The sequence below is a fragment of the Lynx canadensis genome, chromosome B3 (genome assembly GCF_007474595.2).
Source record: "Lynx canadensis isolate LIC74 chromosome B3, mLynCan4.pri.v2, whole genome shotgun sequence".
NCBI lineage: Eukaryota > Metazoa > Chordata > Mammalia > Carnivora > Felidae > Lynx > Lynx canadensis.
In genome coordinates this window covers 130802983-130820688 of record NC_044308.2, presented here as the reverse complement: position 1 = coordinate 130820688, position 17706 = coordinate 130802983, and the positions used below count along the sequence as shown (strand labels likewise).

Genomic DNA, 17706 nt, shown 5'->3' with positions numbered 1-17706 from the left:
CCCTTTCACTCATTGCCCTTCCTTTCCTTCCTACCTCGAATCATGGCCTGTGTCCATCTTGTGCCCTTGGGGATGGATTCATGCCCTAAGGGTGGTGGGGCTCAATTCTCTCAATCCATGCTCTCTTTCTATCAGCCAAACACAAATTCTAATGGCTACACCACATTTAGATGAGTCAGATACACGCACGACCTCCTGGCGGGGCATAGGACTTGGCAGCAAAGTAGCCATGTGAAGTCTTTGATCGCCTTGCATGCAGCAAGTGCTTGTTGTTTTGTTTTTGGATGGGTTGCATGTTCTAGCAATAATTTCCTCTGCGTATGACAGATGCATTTGCTGAACCACAAACTGGACTCTTCTGACAAGCACGAGCACACTTCGCGGAACAACAGGAAATAGCACTGGACATTAGGACCAGCACAGAAACGAGTAAGAGGCATACCTTGTGCATTTACAAGTTAATTCCTCGACCCAGAGATTGTGCGACATTTTGTTCCTTTGAAGAGTTCTGGTGAGTCTCTTTTCCAGGGGTCTGCATACTCCTGGCCTGTGGGCCAAAGCTGGCCTGATGCCTGTTTTTGTAAGTACAATTTTATTGGAACACCATACCTAATCGTTTGACATCTGTCTGTGGCTACTTTTGTGTTACGGTGGCTGACTTGTTGTTTGTCCCTCTACTGAAACAGTTTGCTGACCCCTCCTCTTGTCTCTCATGACCACATTTCACGTTTGGAGCCTTGAGCTCATTTGAGTTTTGGAGATGATGACTCAGTAGCTTAAGTTCTGGAAAACAACAGTATGAATATTACTGCAAGTTCTTGAGTAATTGTTTCCTCCCACCCCCACCCCCAAGGAGGTATCAGAATATTTCAAGTCAATCAGTTACCCTGCCAAAAATGCCTTAGCCGTAACTGGTAATCATTTTAGGGGTTTGGGGAAACTGATTCTGGTTTTGGACAAGATTAGGGTATACAGCTGCCTTGAGGCAATGTATTTGAAAGTTGTCATTTTCTACCAGGGTACTGTTTTAGGACAAAGTACTTGGAAAGGTGAAGGAGAATGGGCAGAGTGAACTCATCTGGGGTCAGAGATCAGTATCTTCTAGCACATACCAACCCTTAAAGCCTGAGGGAGCCTGATTTGTTCTAATTTACCACCAATCCAAATAACAAAGCCCAAGTTCTTTTAGGACCCAGGTTCTACCTGTTGGGTGATAAACTATTCAAAATGTCTCGATTCATTGATCAGATCTGAAACTTGGCTTCGCCAATTAATGGCTGTGTGACCTTGGGCAAGTTACTTACCTTCTCTGTGCCGTTTTCTTTTTTTGTAAAAGAAATATACAGGAAATATAATGGGAAATATAATCGTAGCTCACTATCAGGACTATTAGAAGGGCCAAATGAGCTGCAAAGTGTATGTATATGCTTAGAACAGAACTTGGCATATTTTAGGCACTCACTACATGTCAGCTCTTATTGTTGTTGTTTGATTCAATTTCCTTTTAATCTCTCAGGCCTCTGGTTTCATGCTAGCTCATGCTACCTAATGTAAGATATTTCATTAGGCAATGTGGGATATGCTCGTATGCTATTCATTTCAGTATTCGAAACCCAATCAAGCGCGTTTTGCTAAGTAAAGTCCTGTTCTGGGTCTCCCCTCTTTAAAAGTTATGACTGTGTGTTTATAAAGTTGCATGTGTATCTATTCATTAAGTGAACCCACAGTTTCAGTTAACCTGGGGAACAGAATATTGATTTAAACCATACTTTAGGAGGCTTATCTATCACTTTGAACAAATAAAAGCTTACATGAGATTGAACTTCACTGCATGAGACAGGAAAAAACATACTCCACTGAATACAGCCTGTGGTTGTAAGGCCGAGTTCTAGAGGTATCATCAATATATTGGGTTCCTGCTTTCACTTTTTAATGATCTCTGTCAACTCTGATAAAGATAGGCTCACGTTTATTGCTGCAGAATTTACCCTGTCCTGTTACTTTTTTTTTTTTCCCTTAACACAGTGAGTATACCTTCAGCCTGTCTCTATCCCAGCACTGACATGTCTACCTTCCAGATTTGTTAACATTGGGGAAATAATGTATTTCCAAGAAATTCTGTCTTATTTTAACTGTGGGTTTTGAGCTTTCTCTGTGTGGAGTTCTACTTATTTCCAAACCACTTTCACGGGGAGAAAAAGACTATGAGTCGTAAGCCAGCTCCATCTTGCTCCGCCTTTTTTAAAAAAACTTTTTAATGTTTATTTATTTTTGAAGGAGAGAGAGACAGAGCATGAGCAGGGGAGGGGCAGAGACAGAGCGAGACACAGAATCCGAAGCAGGCTCCAGGCTCTGAGCTGTCAGCACTAAGCCTGATGCGGGGCCTGAACTCACAAGCCGTGAGATCATGACCTGAGCCGGAGTTGAACGTCCAACCGACTGAATCATCCAGGTGCCCCTTGTTCTGCCTTCTTTTGTCAGCTCCAGGGCACACAGCTAGATAGTTGGATCGAAAGCTTTCTTAAAGGGGCGCCTGGGTGGCTCGGTCGGTTAAGCATCCGATTTCAGCTCAGGCTGTGATCTCACAGCCCTTGAGTTTGACTCTCGCCTGGAGCTCTGTGCTGACAGCTCAGAGCCTGGAGCCTGCTTCGGATTCTGTGTCTCCATCTCTCTGCCCCTCCCCTGCTCACACTCTGTCTCTCCCTCTCTCTCAAAAACAAGTAAACATAAAAACAAATGAAAAAAAAAAAGCTTTCTTAAACTTTATCCAGTTTTAGAGCCAATCAGTCCTGAAAGCAGCCTCTCCGGGCTGGTGGCAGAGGTTACAGATTGTGCCTCTCGTTTTCTGTCCCTAGAATGCTTTCTCCTATCCTTTTAGTAACAGACCCCTGGCTCACATGCTCATCTAACAAAAGACTCTAATTTCCTAGCCTCCTTTCAAACCGGGGGTAGGAGCCACACGGCTTATTTCTGGCTTACCGGGGTATGAGCAGAAGTGAGGCATGCCAGTGTCATGTTCTACCCCAGATAAAGGTCATGGTCCCTCCATGGTCATCTCCCTTTCTGGCGGTTGGAATGTACCAGCAGCTGGAACAGCCACATTGGACCACAAGGTGGGAACAACCCACTGAGAGCACGAGACAACCAGACGGAAGGAGCCTGGGTCCCTGCCAGCCCACAGCTGCCGGCAGCCCAGGGCTCAGCAAGTTCAGATCATCCCAGGGAGAGAAATAAGCTATTTTGTTTAGCCCACTGTTATTTTAGCTCTTGCTTGAGCAGCTAAACTGGTATCCTCACTAACGGAGAATTTGGGATTCAGATGTACGGTGCTGCCACGGTAAGACAGACTACGAGGCGTGTTCTTCGCAGTACTGGGCGGTAAAGACACAGATATTTCAGGCCAGAGAATGGGTGCTACTTGGCGTGGCCTGGAAAAGCATTTGCTTGCAGCATCTCAGAAGGCAGGCCTGATGCTCGCGGAGTACATGACTCCAGTAGAATCTGTTGGAAAAACTCAGGATGTTGGTATGGGTTGGATGATTCTTCTTGCTTTGTGAACGGCCATCAAGAGACTAACTCAGAGAATGAAGAAATTGCAATAATGGGAAACGACACTACCCCCCGAGCCTTTCTCAGGTGTCTCCATAACGGCTGCTGGCCAGGCAATGGGAGCCATCCCGGCTGCGAAGGCAGATGACGGCACCGTCTTCCCACCCAGAGGCTTTTGTTCTAGGTGGCCTCAAGAAAGTCACCGCAAGGAGGAGAGAAGAGGGGATTAGGCAGAGCAGATTGAGCACAGGGGCCAGAGCTTTTAACACATGAAAAGCAGGTCCAGAGGAGGCTTTTGGTTGTGGTTACTTACACTTGGAAGTGTCTAGAAGCAAATACATCTTGACGGTTTTGAAAAATGGTATTTCCAAAGAAATTGAAACCCTGGTCTGCAAAAGTAGGTGATTATTCAGCCCCACATTTTCTTATACATACTACTAGGAAAGAGACAGCAGCCCTCTGCAGCCCTCAAGAGAGAAACACTCCCCGGGATCCATTTAATACGAGGCCGCGGAGGACCTTATCTATTGTCGAGGTTCTTTCTCCCAGAAAACCAGGAACGGCCAACGAGCCTATCCGAGGGTCTTGTTTCACTGTCCAGCTGGATGTGAAAATCACTATTGACACGAGTTGCTTTGGTTTTCATTCATTCCTTTTCTGAATGGGAGTTTTTATTGCCCTTGTCCTGACTCTACCCAACCCTGTTGCTATGGAGACAATAACTTGTAGCTAGCTCAGACTGTGGGCAGGCACAACAAGCCTAACGGGGAGGAGGCACAATACCGAGAGTCACTACATTGGAGCTGCATTTGGGAGCTGGGCACAACTTCCGGCTGCCTCTCTTGGGGATGATGATGTTCCATGCCTGGGAGGAAGGGAATGCATGAGCATCTGGTCCGCCAAAAGGTAAGCTTGTATCAGAGAATGCTGGCTTCCTCAATATCTGTTGCCTCCCCCACTTGTTTTTCTTTCAAAGTAGAATTTCTAAGATTGACCCCAGTGTGTGGTTTCTTGGCTAAAGGTTACATTTTATGGCTTCCCATGCGGCCCAGTTGGCTGCTTGACTGAGTTCTGTCCAATGGTGCGTGAGTGGGAGATGGGGGCCAGAAAAGGAATAGGCATATTCTCCCCTTCCATTCACCCCTCCCTTCATCTCTGCTGGCTGGGATGTGACTGTGATGGAAGGAGCTGGGACAGCTACCTTGGACCATGAGTAGATAGAACTTGCAAATGGAAGGTGCGCAGCATCGGAGGTAAGGCACCCGGTTCCCCCACACGGTGGAGCCCGAGACAGCCCTGGGCTGCTCTGCATGGACTTCTGTATGAGAGAAAAAAGCCCCTTGTATCTTGGCCTCTGTTTCAGCAGCTGAAATGGGATCCTAACCAGTTCAACAGAACACCAGTCCTTCCGAAATGGAGCTTGAGGAGCTGACTTCTCCGCCCCGGATCGGGACGGTGGGAACATTGACAGTGGCCTCTCAGATCGCCCTGCTTGCCCCTGCATGTTTCGCAGTGAGGACAGCTTCGGACGTCCCGCCGCCCGGCCTGTGGCCCCGCTGCAGTGACAGCGCGCCTGGGGGTGGTGATTCTCCGGCCTCGGATGGAGCGGCTGCTGGGAATGCCTCGTGTAGACGCTGCGCGCCCTGCCTGCCGACAGGCACCGTCTGTCCGAGCCGTAGCGGTACCGAGAGCTGGCAGGCCCGGAGCCACCTAACTGAAAAGAGGGCTGTGACCTCCGACTCCGCCGGAGGCGTCACCGCAGCTGCCGCGGTGCACCTGCCGGCCGAGCAGGGCGGCCTCGTGCTCACGGGCCCCGCCTCCGAGCTGTCCGAGCCGCAGGGTCGTCCACACAGCGCGGCGCCGGTAGTCGGCTGCATCGCGGGCACCGTCTCTGCGCACGCGCTTCACGAAGGCGCAAGACGCCTTTGGTCTCAGAGCTGGAGGGGCTGCGGCAAGTTCTGCAGTCTCCCGTGGGTGTGGAGCGTGACGTACGAGTCAAGGCAAGGTCTTCGGAAGAGCATCGTGTTTCCCATCGCAGGTTTACATTTTCCTCCTAATTGCGTCGGGCTCTGCAGTCTAATGGTGGAGAGAGGGCTCTAGAATCCATTGGCTTCGGGGGCGCCTGGGTGACTCAGTCGCTTCAGTGTCTGACTTCGGCTCAGGTCACGATCTCGCAGTTCATGACTTCCAGCCCTTCCATCCAGCTCCGTGCTGACAGCTCGGAGCCTGGAGCCTGCTTTGGATTCTGTTCTTCCTCTCCCTACCCCTCCCCTGCTCATGCTCGTGCTCTGTCTCTAAAATAAATAAACATTAAAAAAAAAAAAAAAAAGAATCAATTGGTGTCCTGGCTCTTCACAATGTGACCTCAGGCAAGTTACCTCTGCTCTTTGACCCTTCATTGTATCATCCGTAAAATGGGGGTTTTTGTGCTGAGAATGACCTGGCTGAGCGCTTTTACTTAGGGTGAGGAAGCTCTCAGTAAGTGTGGAGTATCGCTTGATATCTTTATTATGATAACTATGCACTTCACCAGGGATGCAAGTAGTTAATTACAGATATCTTTCTGTTACTAAAACTGACAGCCAGAAACTCCTGATGATGATGACAGATTTATGAGGGAGGGGGGTGTGCAGGGCAGTAAAACAAATACCTTTGACATGATTACCTTGGAAGAAAGGTGGCAGAAAAGAAGTGTGTGCTCAGGCAATGAATATTTATTAAATACCAAATTGGGGCCAGGCCTTGTTCTGAGTGGAGAGAAGGCAGCAGACCACGATGCCCGTTTGCTGGGGACATATTCTGGTGGAGAGCCGTTCAGTCAGCAAGTAAACAACCATTTTGGAGGTGGGTAACCAACTTTCCTGAACTTAAGCTCACCAGTAAGGTGGTCCAAAACCCAAATTTGATTTCCAAAAGTCTGATCTCTGAGGCTTTATGCTACTCTCTGCCCCTTGACCCCTGTCCCTAGAAAACTCACTGGAATCGACGATCATGGGAATCTCTGTGTTACAGTTCATTAAGGAGCCAGCATGCACCCAGTCTCTTTGTTCCAAGCACCTGACAGACTATTTTCGGTAGCACAGCACACTTAGGAGGCTCAGATCACAGTTTGATCCCCAGCGCAGGCTTCTATGAGCTCTGGGACCTTGGACAGGTTATGCAAGTGCTCAAGGGTCAGTGTCCTCATTGGTGCAAAGTGGGGGCAATGGGACTGACTTTGGACAGTGTGGGTACATGGTTCTGCTGACTCCCTAAACCTGCCCAGTGGACGTCAGCCTAAGTGCATTTTAAAAAGTGGGAAAGAATAGTGTGGCTCATAATAGAAGCACTTAGCTCGAAGTGAGGTTCTGTCTGCGAAGCGTTCCTGGGCTTTGGGGAAGGAGACGGTCGTGCACTGCCCGCACTGCGGAGCCAGCAGGGGCCGGAGCCAGCTAAGAGGCTGGACAGAGGTAGATGCAGATGAAAGCAGGGTGGCATCTAAGTAAAAAGATTCCAAAAGGGGAGAGGGATTAAAGAGCTATTAAACGGATGGAGGGTTCATAAAAATAGTCTTTTGGAATAAATGGAAGCTCATTCAGACAGTGAGGGGCATAATTAGAACAGAATTTGGGAAGGGATGTGAGATCCAAGGTCCCCACCTACTTGCTAGCTCACCCTTGGATGAGTGGGGCTGGGAAGGGCTACCCGCCGATGGTCACCAGCCCCTTCGGGTTGGGCCTGCACATTCTTATCTAGCTTTGCAATTACTCAGTTTGGGCCCCGAGCTTCACTTCTCAGGGTTCAGACATGAACATCCAAGCCCATGCAGTCTTGTTGACTCGCGTGATTGAATGAAGTTTTGCATTTATCTAACACATTCGTGTTTTGTTTTTGCATTGGTACAAGCCTGTCAACCATCCAAATTCTACTTCAGTTCCCTGAGATGGCTCAAAATGGCTGTTCCCGAGGGGACAGAATAAAATAAGGAGAAAGGGAATGGTCTCAGGGTCCAGAATTCAAGGCATGGCCATGTCACTGACCAGCTGTGTGACTCTGGGAAAGTCAGGCAACATTTCTGAGTCTATCTCTAAGATAGTTCAACACAGTATCTACTTTGTAGGATTATGTGAGGGTTTGAGATTACAGATCAGTGCCAAGCTCAGTCCCCAGTTTGTAATAGGCACTTAATAAATAGCGGTTAGTCTTAAATTTAATTGATTATATAATACAGGGCAATATGAGTAGTATTCTGTTTAGGATCTATTTTATTTTATTTTTTTTTAGCTTTAAATACCTGTCATTTGAAACCTTAAAAATCAGGCTGTCAGTAGTCATTGTGTGGGTCCAGCTAAGGGTAGAATTTGTTCAGTTTTTTTTTCTCCACCACAGTTCTCTTTATTTTTAAGCAAATGTTATTATTATTTTTTTAATGTTTATTTATTTTTGAGAGAGAGAGAGAGCATGAGCGGGGGAAGCACAGAGAGATGGGGGAGACGGAGGATTTGAAGCGGTCTCCATGCTGGCAGCGGTGAGCCCGACGTGGGGCTTGAACTCACACCTGAGCCAAAGTCGGATGTTCAATCGACGGAAGCACCGAGGTGCTAGTAGGACCACTTAGGTCAACAACAATTCACTCTACTCTGCCTTGGTTTCCCCATTTGTCCCTTTCACTGTCACCCAAACATAATACGAGAACAAGTTGCAGCCTCGAACATATTATGAGGACTGAGAGGTAGGCATCCATTGGCATCATGTAACGACTCCGAAATTTTAAATGAGCCATTTTGGTGGTTGGAAACGTGTCTATATGCAACTCTGATTGTTGGAATCAGCTCTTTCCCTGCCTAATAGTTATAACATTTTCCATCATGCGCTGAATGCTGGGATAAGTGCTCACACGAACCTTTTATTTAATCCGAACTATAACCCTGAGTGGTCGATCTCTCAGGCTGGAGAGGCTGTGGGATTTTTGCAGGTCGCTCGGCTAGTAAATGGCAGAGCACGTGTGTCCCTGGGCAGCCTGGCCCATAGCCCTCTTCGATATGGCCCTGGGGGATTTTTGGCGAAGGTCCCCTTTTCCACGATGTGGTTAAGAACCAGGGGTCTGCCACATCACTCCTCTCCCGTTCCAAATAGGATTTGAAAGTGCCATTTACCACGATACCCTTGTCCCCCACAAAGCAAGAAGCCATGGGCGCCAAAGTCAAAAGGAGGCAATGGCGAGGGGTGGGAATAATACATGCTCCCATTTCTCTCGGGCCCCGCAGGGAGGAAGACGAGGCTGCTTCCCACGGTGCTGGTTGCTCTGCGCGCTATCTGCACAGGACAATGGACCCGTCCGGCTATCTGCTCCAGTGACAGCCAGCCAGTCTTTTCAGGCTAATCACGCCTTTCAGCCCCTCTGTTCCCAGATCTCGGCCTCCCTTGCCTTCCGCTGTGGGAGAAGGGAGATGGAGGGAGAAAGCCTCTGGCCTTTAAGTGTCTGCACAGGACGTCTGCGTGGAGTGTAGTGGTGAGATAAGGGCTATTTCAGGCTGTGTCTCCTGCTTGTGTGAATAGCACGTGATTGATTTCAGAAAGGGAAATTTATTTCCCTGCAGACATATTTTTATCATTTGCTTGAATTCCTTGATGCCTTACTCACCATATGTATAGAAGAGTCAGGTCTCCTTCAGAGGGGCAAGGAAGGGAAAAATGGATAACACTTTAAACCTGAAAAAAAAAATATATATATATATAAAAGGCACTGCCAGATAAAATGTTCTGTGACCTATAAGCTTTGGAATGGGTCAGAGGGATTATACTGAGGCTGACATTTAGAAATGATGAGATCCGTTGGCTGCTGCCTTTGCATGGAGCGCGCCAAAGTACCTTCCAGAGCTTTCCTTCCGGGGAAGCCTCCGTGAAGCCCCACTGAAGGGCGAGCACTTGAACCCCAGGGGTGAGAGCTAGACTTACCGGGTCACTTTGCGCTGACTTTTACAGGGTGAGATCACTTTATTTGGAGGGACCCATTCAATTCAGTTAAGCTCTCAAATTTACGTCCTCCTAAAAGAGAAGGCTTAGGAGAGGCTAATATAAATGGAAATGATTTCGGAGGGAGTGGCGGAGAGGAGGGAGCACGGTGGATGGTGGACAGGGTCGGAGGTGTGGGTAGAGAAACGGGAATTTGTATGCAATGAATTTCTTGGACACAAGCATTTCTTCTTTTTCTTCTTCTTCTTCTTTTTTTTTTTATGACTGGTGTTTCACATTTGGGTGGGAGCAGAAATGCCCACTGGGACGGGTTAGTTCTGTGAGATTTAAAACGTGGGGCGATTTCCGGGACCGCTTAGTTACCCTGGTATAAAGTTAGTGCTTTGGTGATAACACCGACTGCGATGTGAGCGCCTTGGCATCCAACCCTGTGAACGGGGTGATAAGATCAGGCAGTTTTCAGACAATAGTCATTTGCGCGGGTGGAGGCCCAGCAGGGGAGCAGGAAACCATCCCTGGCTGGTGTTTGAAGGTGTTTTTTTTTTTTTTTTTTTTTTTTTTTTTACTTCTATGTGAAGACCAGGGCATCTGACATTCTGGGAACGTGCTTCTCCAGAGAGGCCGACCTGTCTCTGGGTTGGCAGGAGGCTGCCTGATGCCCCAGCTGGGCTCCTTCCCCGACTGCTCTCTGCTTCTCATCTGGCATCCTGCTGGGAAGTGATCCCTTAGGACTGATCCATGGCTCCGACTTCCTCCGGAAGGGGGTAGGGGGTAGAGGTAGTTCAAAAGCGTGTCTGCACAAGAAGCACACAGAGAAGAGCCGGGAGAGGGACTGCCCATGAGGCAGATTAATTGAATAATCGAGAAGCCGATAGTCAATAAAGGTGAATGCAACCTTATGCATCTGAGACTGACTATTTATAAAGCGGGGGTGATTAAAACATGTCTTTGAGGGTGAGATGTACATAGTCCGGTTCAGCTAAGTGCTGTTTAACCTGTCCCCTGGCCTTTTAATTCCAAAGTAATTATTTTGGGGTTTTGATTTTATTCAAACTGCATGCAATTTTCCTATCTCTCCATTCATTCTTTCTGGCCTCTAATCCCTCCTTTATCTTGTTAATCATTTTTATCTCTTTCTTTCGTTTGCTCCCTCAGATTGCTCTGTTTGTGCAGGTTGCAGAGGACTGATTCTCTCTGCTCTTGGGTCCGGTGACTGTCCCTTGTGGTGGACCACTTTCTTGCCCTCTCCTGGATTCCATCCTCTGTACCTTTTCCCTTTGCTGACTTGAATCTGTATCCTTCTGTTGTTATAAACTGTAATAAACAGCTTTTCTGAGTTCTATAAATCCCTCTAGGGTACCAAGGGTGGTCTTGGCGGGGGGGGGGGGGGTGGGGGTGGGGAGGGGGGAAGGGAGGGGCAATCTCTCAGTGCAGGAAGATACCCAATTTCAACTCCATGCCGTGTGCTTGGTCTCCCTGTGGGTGTTATAATTTCAGCATTTAATTCAAAATATTTAGTTCTTATGTGTACTGTGATCTCTGTAGGGGACAACTTTCTTTTCCAGGGCGCTCACGGCGTTGTGCATATGCTAGTTTGAAGGAAGCGAGCGATGTTATCTGGCTCTTCTGAGATGGAAACAGGATTGTTGCCAGGTATATATGCACCTCGATTGGCCTATTTGCAAGCCCTCTGATTTCTTGCCTTGCAGCCCCTGTGCCTACTTCAGATTAATCCCAGCTTCTAAGAAATGATCCTTTCTTGGTCACTGCTTACCTTTTTTTGGAACACTCTGAGCCTGGCACATAGTAGGTTTCTAGGACACTCTTGATTTTTGTTTATGTAAAACCCCTTCAGCGCTTTAGTCTTTTTAAAACAGTTATATTTCTTGTTTTTTTTCTGATTTCCTTTGTGGCTCCAAGATTCAAAGCCCTAGACTTTGAAGCCCAAGGGCAGGCATAATGCCAGTTTCTCCGTGTGCACCAGTACCCAGCACAGAACCTGGCACAGAATCAGATAGTCATTGAAGTCAGATGATCATTGAGCTGATCTGAAGACATACTTTAGAACACCCTATTCCCTGTAAAGGTGGAACAGAGCTTATCCCCTAAAATCTTGCTTCCTCTGAACATTAATAATGAAGCAAGCAGGTAGAGAGGTTCACTGTCTTCCAAGTCCCATGAAAATAATCCTGCATCCTTCGGTTTTCTCTTTTATAAACTAAAGGATTTCACTCCTCACTGTCTTATGTCCAGTTGTGTGATCTTGTTAACCATCCCTTTCTGAGACTCTTCATTTACTGCTTTATGATGGTGCAAAACTGACATTCAGATGCTTCAATAAGGGGCTGATGGTAGTTGGATGTAACAAGACTATTACTTTAAGTGTCTTTTGAAAGCATGTAACAAAACCTGTTTCCTTCCTTCCTTCCTTCCTTCCTTCCTTCCTTCCTTCCTTCCTCCCTCTTTCTCTTTTCTTTCTTTTTTTTTCTTTCTTTCTTTTTCTTCCTTTTCTTTCCTTTCTTTCTTTTCTTTTTCTTCTTTCTTTCTTTCTTCTTTCTTTCTTTTCTTTCTTCTTTCTTTCTTTCTTCTTCCCCTTTTGCTACTTTTTCATTTTAACTTTTTGAGTCATAACTGACATATAAAATTGTATGATATTTAAAGTGTACATCACAGTGATTTGGTATATGTATATATTGTGAAAAGAGTCCCCCAATCTGGTTTTTTTTTTAACACATCTGTCAGCTCATACATTTATTTTGTGTGTGTGTGCGTGTGCGTGCACGTGTGTGTGCGTGCACGAACATTTAAGTTTTACCCTTAGCAAATTTCAAGTATACAATACAGTGTTATCAACTATAGTCAGCATGTTTACATTATAATCTGAGACCTTACTCCTCTTATAACTGAAAGTTTGTGCCATTTTTCCAACCTCTCCCTATTTTCCCTGCCTTAGAAACCCACTTTCGACTAGCTTAGGCAAAACAGATAATTGGAAGATGTATTCGAAAAATATTATAGGAATTTACAGAATCAGAGGAAGACTAGAGAATGGCTAGACTTTCCCAAATGAAAAAACCTTTTTGTTGGTAGCACCAGATCTCCTATTTCTAGCTCTCAAGAATTTGGAGATTGTTCTCCCTAGATTTGATTTAAATAATTGGAGGAGGTCCTCTGATTGACTGAGCTTGAGTTATGTGCTTACTCCTGAGCCCAACCTTCTAGCTAGGAATATGGAACCCTCTGATAGGCCAGGGTTGGATCACATGTTTCTCCCTTTGGACAATGCCTGTGATCAGAGAGCATGTGACGGAGAATCAGTTATTATAATTTTTACACATAGTGGATTTTACATCCCTAATTATTTAGAAAAAGGTCATAGCATATATTTTTCTTCAGAATTCTGAGTTGTTGACTCAGTGATATCTATGTTTCACAAATGTTGTCTCCTTCAAAGTTATAATTTAGTTTAGTTATTCTACATGTTATATTGGCCGAGCTCGCCTTGAATCACTATTTTGTTAAGTGGATTTCTTTTAGCTCATTCAATACTCTTCCAAAGAACTGAAAAGAAAAAAAATCCCCTACAATTTCTCCAGGATAAGAATTTGATGGGCATTCAGCAGTCTGAAATACTGTGTGTTCATGCTAACTCCATTCTTACTGCCATTACCCTATTGCCTGAGTTGGAGAAAACTTTTCTGCCATTTCTCACAAGGACATTTTGTGGGTGGAGGACTCAGTTAACACTTTGTTTGCTTATCACATCACTTGATTTATCTGAGGGTAGAAGGAGTGAGGTAGAAGGTTTGACAGGCAGTGACAGCTTGGCCAGTCAGGCTCAAATACCACTGGATGAGGATAAACCCTTAGCCAAAGAGACCTTCCAAATACCATCAAAAGGCAGGAATAAACCATGCAGACAGGAATAAGGCTCCCATCCAAACATTACAGAACCTCTGTCACACTTGAACAAACTCAAAACACACACGCGTATATGGATATATCCTTTCTCTTTATTACTGGTAACCAGAGAGCTAAGGGTGTAAGTTTAGCATCACACAGACTCAAGTGTTGACAACTTATTTTTACAGGGCAGCCTTGAGAAATCCAACAGAGGTAAACCAAAGGAGGGGGAAAATCATAAAGGAGGTGGGGGCGCATAATTTAATCCTTGCTATTGGCACTCACTGGCTTTTAGAACTCACTCCCTCCCACCCCATTTTCCACTATAAGTTTTTTTTTTTTTTTTTCTGATAAAAAAAGAATAAAAACAGCACCGGCTGAAAGGGATACTGCAATTCTGTGTGTGTTGAGGTGCGGGGAGGATTTGGATTAACGTCTCAGGCAATGATCTTGGGGAGCATTGGAGAGCGCTGGAGAAGCAGCGTGCTGTTGATTTCTTAGAGGTCACCTCTTTCTGATGAAGGAAGCACACAGGCTGTGTTGGTAATGGCCTAGAGCATGAACCTCCAGGCTTTCTGTCAAGACGAATTCAGTGAACTGGTTTAGGATTTGCCTTGCCTATTACAACAATCATAACCTGTTTTGGCTTCCCATGGCCAGCTCAGAACTGTGGAAAGAGCACTGAACTTGGAGTTCAAAATCTGGACCAATTCCTTGTGTTTAAAAAAAAAAAAATTTTAATGTTTATTTATTTGAGACGGAGGCAGAGTGCGGGTGGGGGAGGGGCAGAGAGAGAGAGGGAGACACAGGTTCTGAAACAGGCTCCATGCTCTGAGCTGTCAGCACAGAGCCCGACGCGGGGCTCGAACCCACAAACTGTGAGATCATGACCTGAGCCGAAGTCGGACGCCTAACCAACTGAGCCACCTGGGCGCCCCACCTTGTTTTGTTTTTTATTGGCCACGGACTTAAGATCTGGGAAGCCTTACTCCCCTTCTCTGTAAAATCAAGGGAATAATAGCCTCTTTCATGTAATCACTGGAATTGGGGGCAGCCGTGCACAGGAAATCACTTTTACGATGTCTGCAGCTTTACAAATGCAGGTGGTTATTGTTACTATTTGTGGCCTGTTCCTTTATGTCAGTTCCAACTCTGATAAGAAGATATTTAGCAGCAACTTCAGCTGAAACTCTGCCAGAACCCCTTACCTTTTGTTTCTCTGGGGTAAATGATTTTCTATATTACACCTAAAACATCTAGAAACACAGGAGAGCATTCAGATTGTGAGAATGGGCAAACCCCCTAGGGAGGTGAGGTAGGCGTGTGTTACTTCCCACACATCGGACAAGAAATTTGTTGGTTTATTCCAGGAGTTCTTAACCGGGGAGGATTTTGACTTCCCTCACCCAGTGCCCCTTTGGTAATGTTTGGAGACATTTGTAATCGACAAGGCTTAAGAGCTGCTCCTGGTAGAGGTCAGGGACACTGCTAGATAGATATTCTGTAACACGCAGGACAGCACCTTATAACCAAGAATGATCCAGTCCAAAATGTCAATAGTGCTGAGGTTGAGAAACCTTGCTGTATTATGAGGAGACATTTTCTTTTTCTTTTTAAAGTTTATTCATTTGAGAGAGAGAGAGAGAGAGAGAGAGAGCACACAAGCAGAGGAGGGGCAGAGAGAGAGGGAGAGAGAGAATCCCAAGCAGGACCCATGCTGTCAGTGCAGAGCCCGACATGGCGATCCATTTCAGGAAGTGTGAGATCTTGATCTGAGCCTAAATCAAAGTTGGAAGCCCAACCTACTGAGCAACTCAGGCACCCAGACATTCTCCTTCCTTAGGATTCCTAGAAGGAAAGGTTTTGTCAGTTGGCAAGCTTCTTGAAGGTCAGTGGCGACAACCATGTCCCTACTGTATTTCCTATTTTCCTGTCATCTCTGCTATAAAATACTTACTTTTTTAAATGATAGCCTAGGGGTGCCTGGGTGGCTCAGTCGGTTGAGCGTCCGACTTCGGCTCAGGTCACGATCTCGCGGTCCGTGAGTTCGAGCCCCGCGTCAGGCTCTGTGCTGACAGCTTGGAGCCTGGAGCCTGTTTCGGATTCTGTGTCTTCCTCTCTCTGACCCTCACCGGTTCATGCTCTGTCTCTCTCTGTCTCAAAAATAAATAAATGTTAAAAAAATAAATAAATGATAGCCTAAATCAAGTGATACAATTAACATGCAGTTTTCTCTCGACTATCATGCTGAAAAATATGGATGGCTAGTAAGACATCCACTTTTGTATACCTACGTCATTTGCAGTGTCTTTAAGAATTTTTATGTGACCCGTAAGGTCTAAAAATAAGGAAGCCTTAAAAGTAAACATGCTCTGCCTTTATTTTTATTATTTTTTATTAATTTACTATATTTGCTTGAGACATTCTTAATCTTTTATGTAATTCAGATAGAAATGTGATGTCTCTAGTAAGAATTATGAAATTTCTTATTGAATAACTTTATTTCAGAAAATATGCCACCATCTTAGATTTAATAGTAATGTCAGTTAAAAAATTATTTTGAAAAAATTTAAGCTTTACGAAAAATCTGCAAGATGACTCTTGCATATCCTGTATTCAGATTCCCCACTTATTATTAACATCTTATAACATTTGCTTTGTCAATCTCTCTCTTTCTTATTCTCTCTGGATGCACCCACACACATAATTTTCCTTTCAGAAGCACTGGAGAATAAGTTACAGACACGGTGCCCCATTAATTGTAAACACTTCCATGTATATTTCCTAAAAATGTAGACACCACTTTATAACCACAGTGTAGACCACAAATTCTGAAAATTAATGTTGATACACTGTAACTTTCTTAGGTACAGACTTTAAGGGTCACTGTCCCAACAATGCCCTTAATGACAAAAAGCCAGTTTGGAATCATGCATTGCATTTGGTTTTCGTATGTCTTTGGCCTCTTTCAAACTGGAAGATTTCCTCTGTCTTTTATTGTTTGCCTTGACCTCCTCATGTTTTTGAGTACAGTATTTTGTAGAACGTCCCTCAGTTTGGTATCGCCTGGCGTTTACTCACGATTACATTCAGGTTTGCAGTTTTGGAGAAACTAACACGAAAGCGATGCTGTATTCTCAGGGCTCCCTATTATGCGGCACATAATCCTATTTTGTTCCTTTACGGGTGATATTCAGTTGGTTACTTGGTGAAGGTTGTAACTGCTAGGTCTCTCCACTAAAAAGCAACTACTTTTCCCTTTATATATAATAAGTATTTTTTTTTGGGGGGGGGATACTTTGAGACTGTGTAGATATACTTTTCAGTATTAAGATTTTATTTGTTAGTTTTAGCCTTCATTGAATGATTTCTGCCTGAATGAATGATTATCATAATGGGGGCCAAAAGGTATTTTGTCTCATCTATTATATTTTTTAGTTGGCTGTAGGAAAGGCCCTTTCTCTTCTCCTTATTTGTTTACTCATTTATTTATTTATATCAGTATGGACTCACAGAGTCCTATTTAATTTAATGTGTGATTTACAATTACTTTAATTTATTTAATCTCAAGATGTCTCAGATTGGCTATGAGAACCTGGTCAGGCTGACTTCTGTGTTTCTTTGACACCATGTTTCGAGGCCTTCCCTAGCTTCTGGACTCATTTGTACTTTATCAGACCCAGCTGTAGAATCAGCCATTTCTCCAAGGAGAATAATATTTAGAAACCATGATCTGGACACATACTGTGCTCGTTGCCCCTGGGATGTCATTGCTTCTAGGCCCTAGCAGCAGACATGGTAGAAAACACCCATTCCTCCCTTTCCTTTCCTTTCCTTTCCTTTCCTTTCCTTTCCTTTCCTTTCCTTTCCTTTCCTTTCCTTCCCTTCCCTTCCCTTCCCTTCCCTTCCCTTCCCTTCCCTTCCCTCCCCTCCCCTCCCCTCCCCCCTTTCTCTCTTCCTACCCTTTAATCTATCATTATCATGAGTAGTTCACACAATTACCTTCAATTTGTATCTAATCCCCCAAAACCCAAAAGAGTCATTCTGTTTTTTAAATTTTTATCTGTGACTCCTTTCTCTGACAGTGAAAACCTGCTTTCCATTAATTCTCAGTATTTTTATTTATTTGTTCAATCTTTCTGTATGTATCCAAACCAATCCAATCCAATCCAATCCAATCCAACTATTCTGACTGCTGCCTTGGTATGCTGCTTTTCCACTTGGCCCCCAACTTGCTCAGTGACAGTAACTTTTAAGGAGCAGTGAAGTTCTGATTTTAAGAGAGATTATAGATTTTCC

The 17706-nt window shown here is 45.0% G+C and overlaps 1 protein-coding gene across 18 annotated transcripts in view; it reads left to right on the top strand.

Annotated features, from left to right (window-relative positions):
- Window positions 1–204: 204 nt before the first annotated feature.
- Window positions 205–17706, top strand: part of LOC115516757 — a 189186-nt gene continuing 171684 nt past the window's right edge. Inside the window, exons 1-3 of one of the 18 annotated variants that reach the window (XM_032593432.1) lie at window positions 2682–4455; window positions 4735–4802; window positions 4913–5737. In XM_032593432.1, the coding sequence (XP_032449323.1) occupies window positions 4963–5649 (687 nt within the window). In that variant the 5' untranslated portion in view covers window positions 2682–4455; window positions 4735–4802; window positions 4913–4962 and the 3' untranslated portion in view covers window positions 5650–5737. Of the gene's footprint in view, window positions 581–2681; window positions 4803–4912; window positions 5738–17706 lie in introns of those variants that run through there. The other 17 variants (XM_030319734.1, XM_030319733.1, XM_030319732.1 and 14 more) reach the window with 17 other exon arrangements.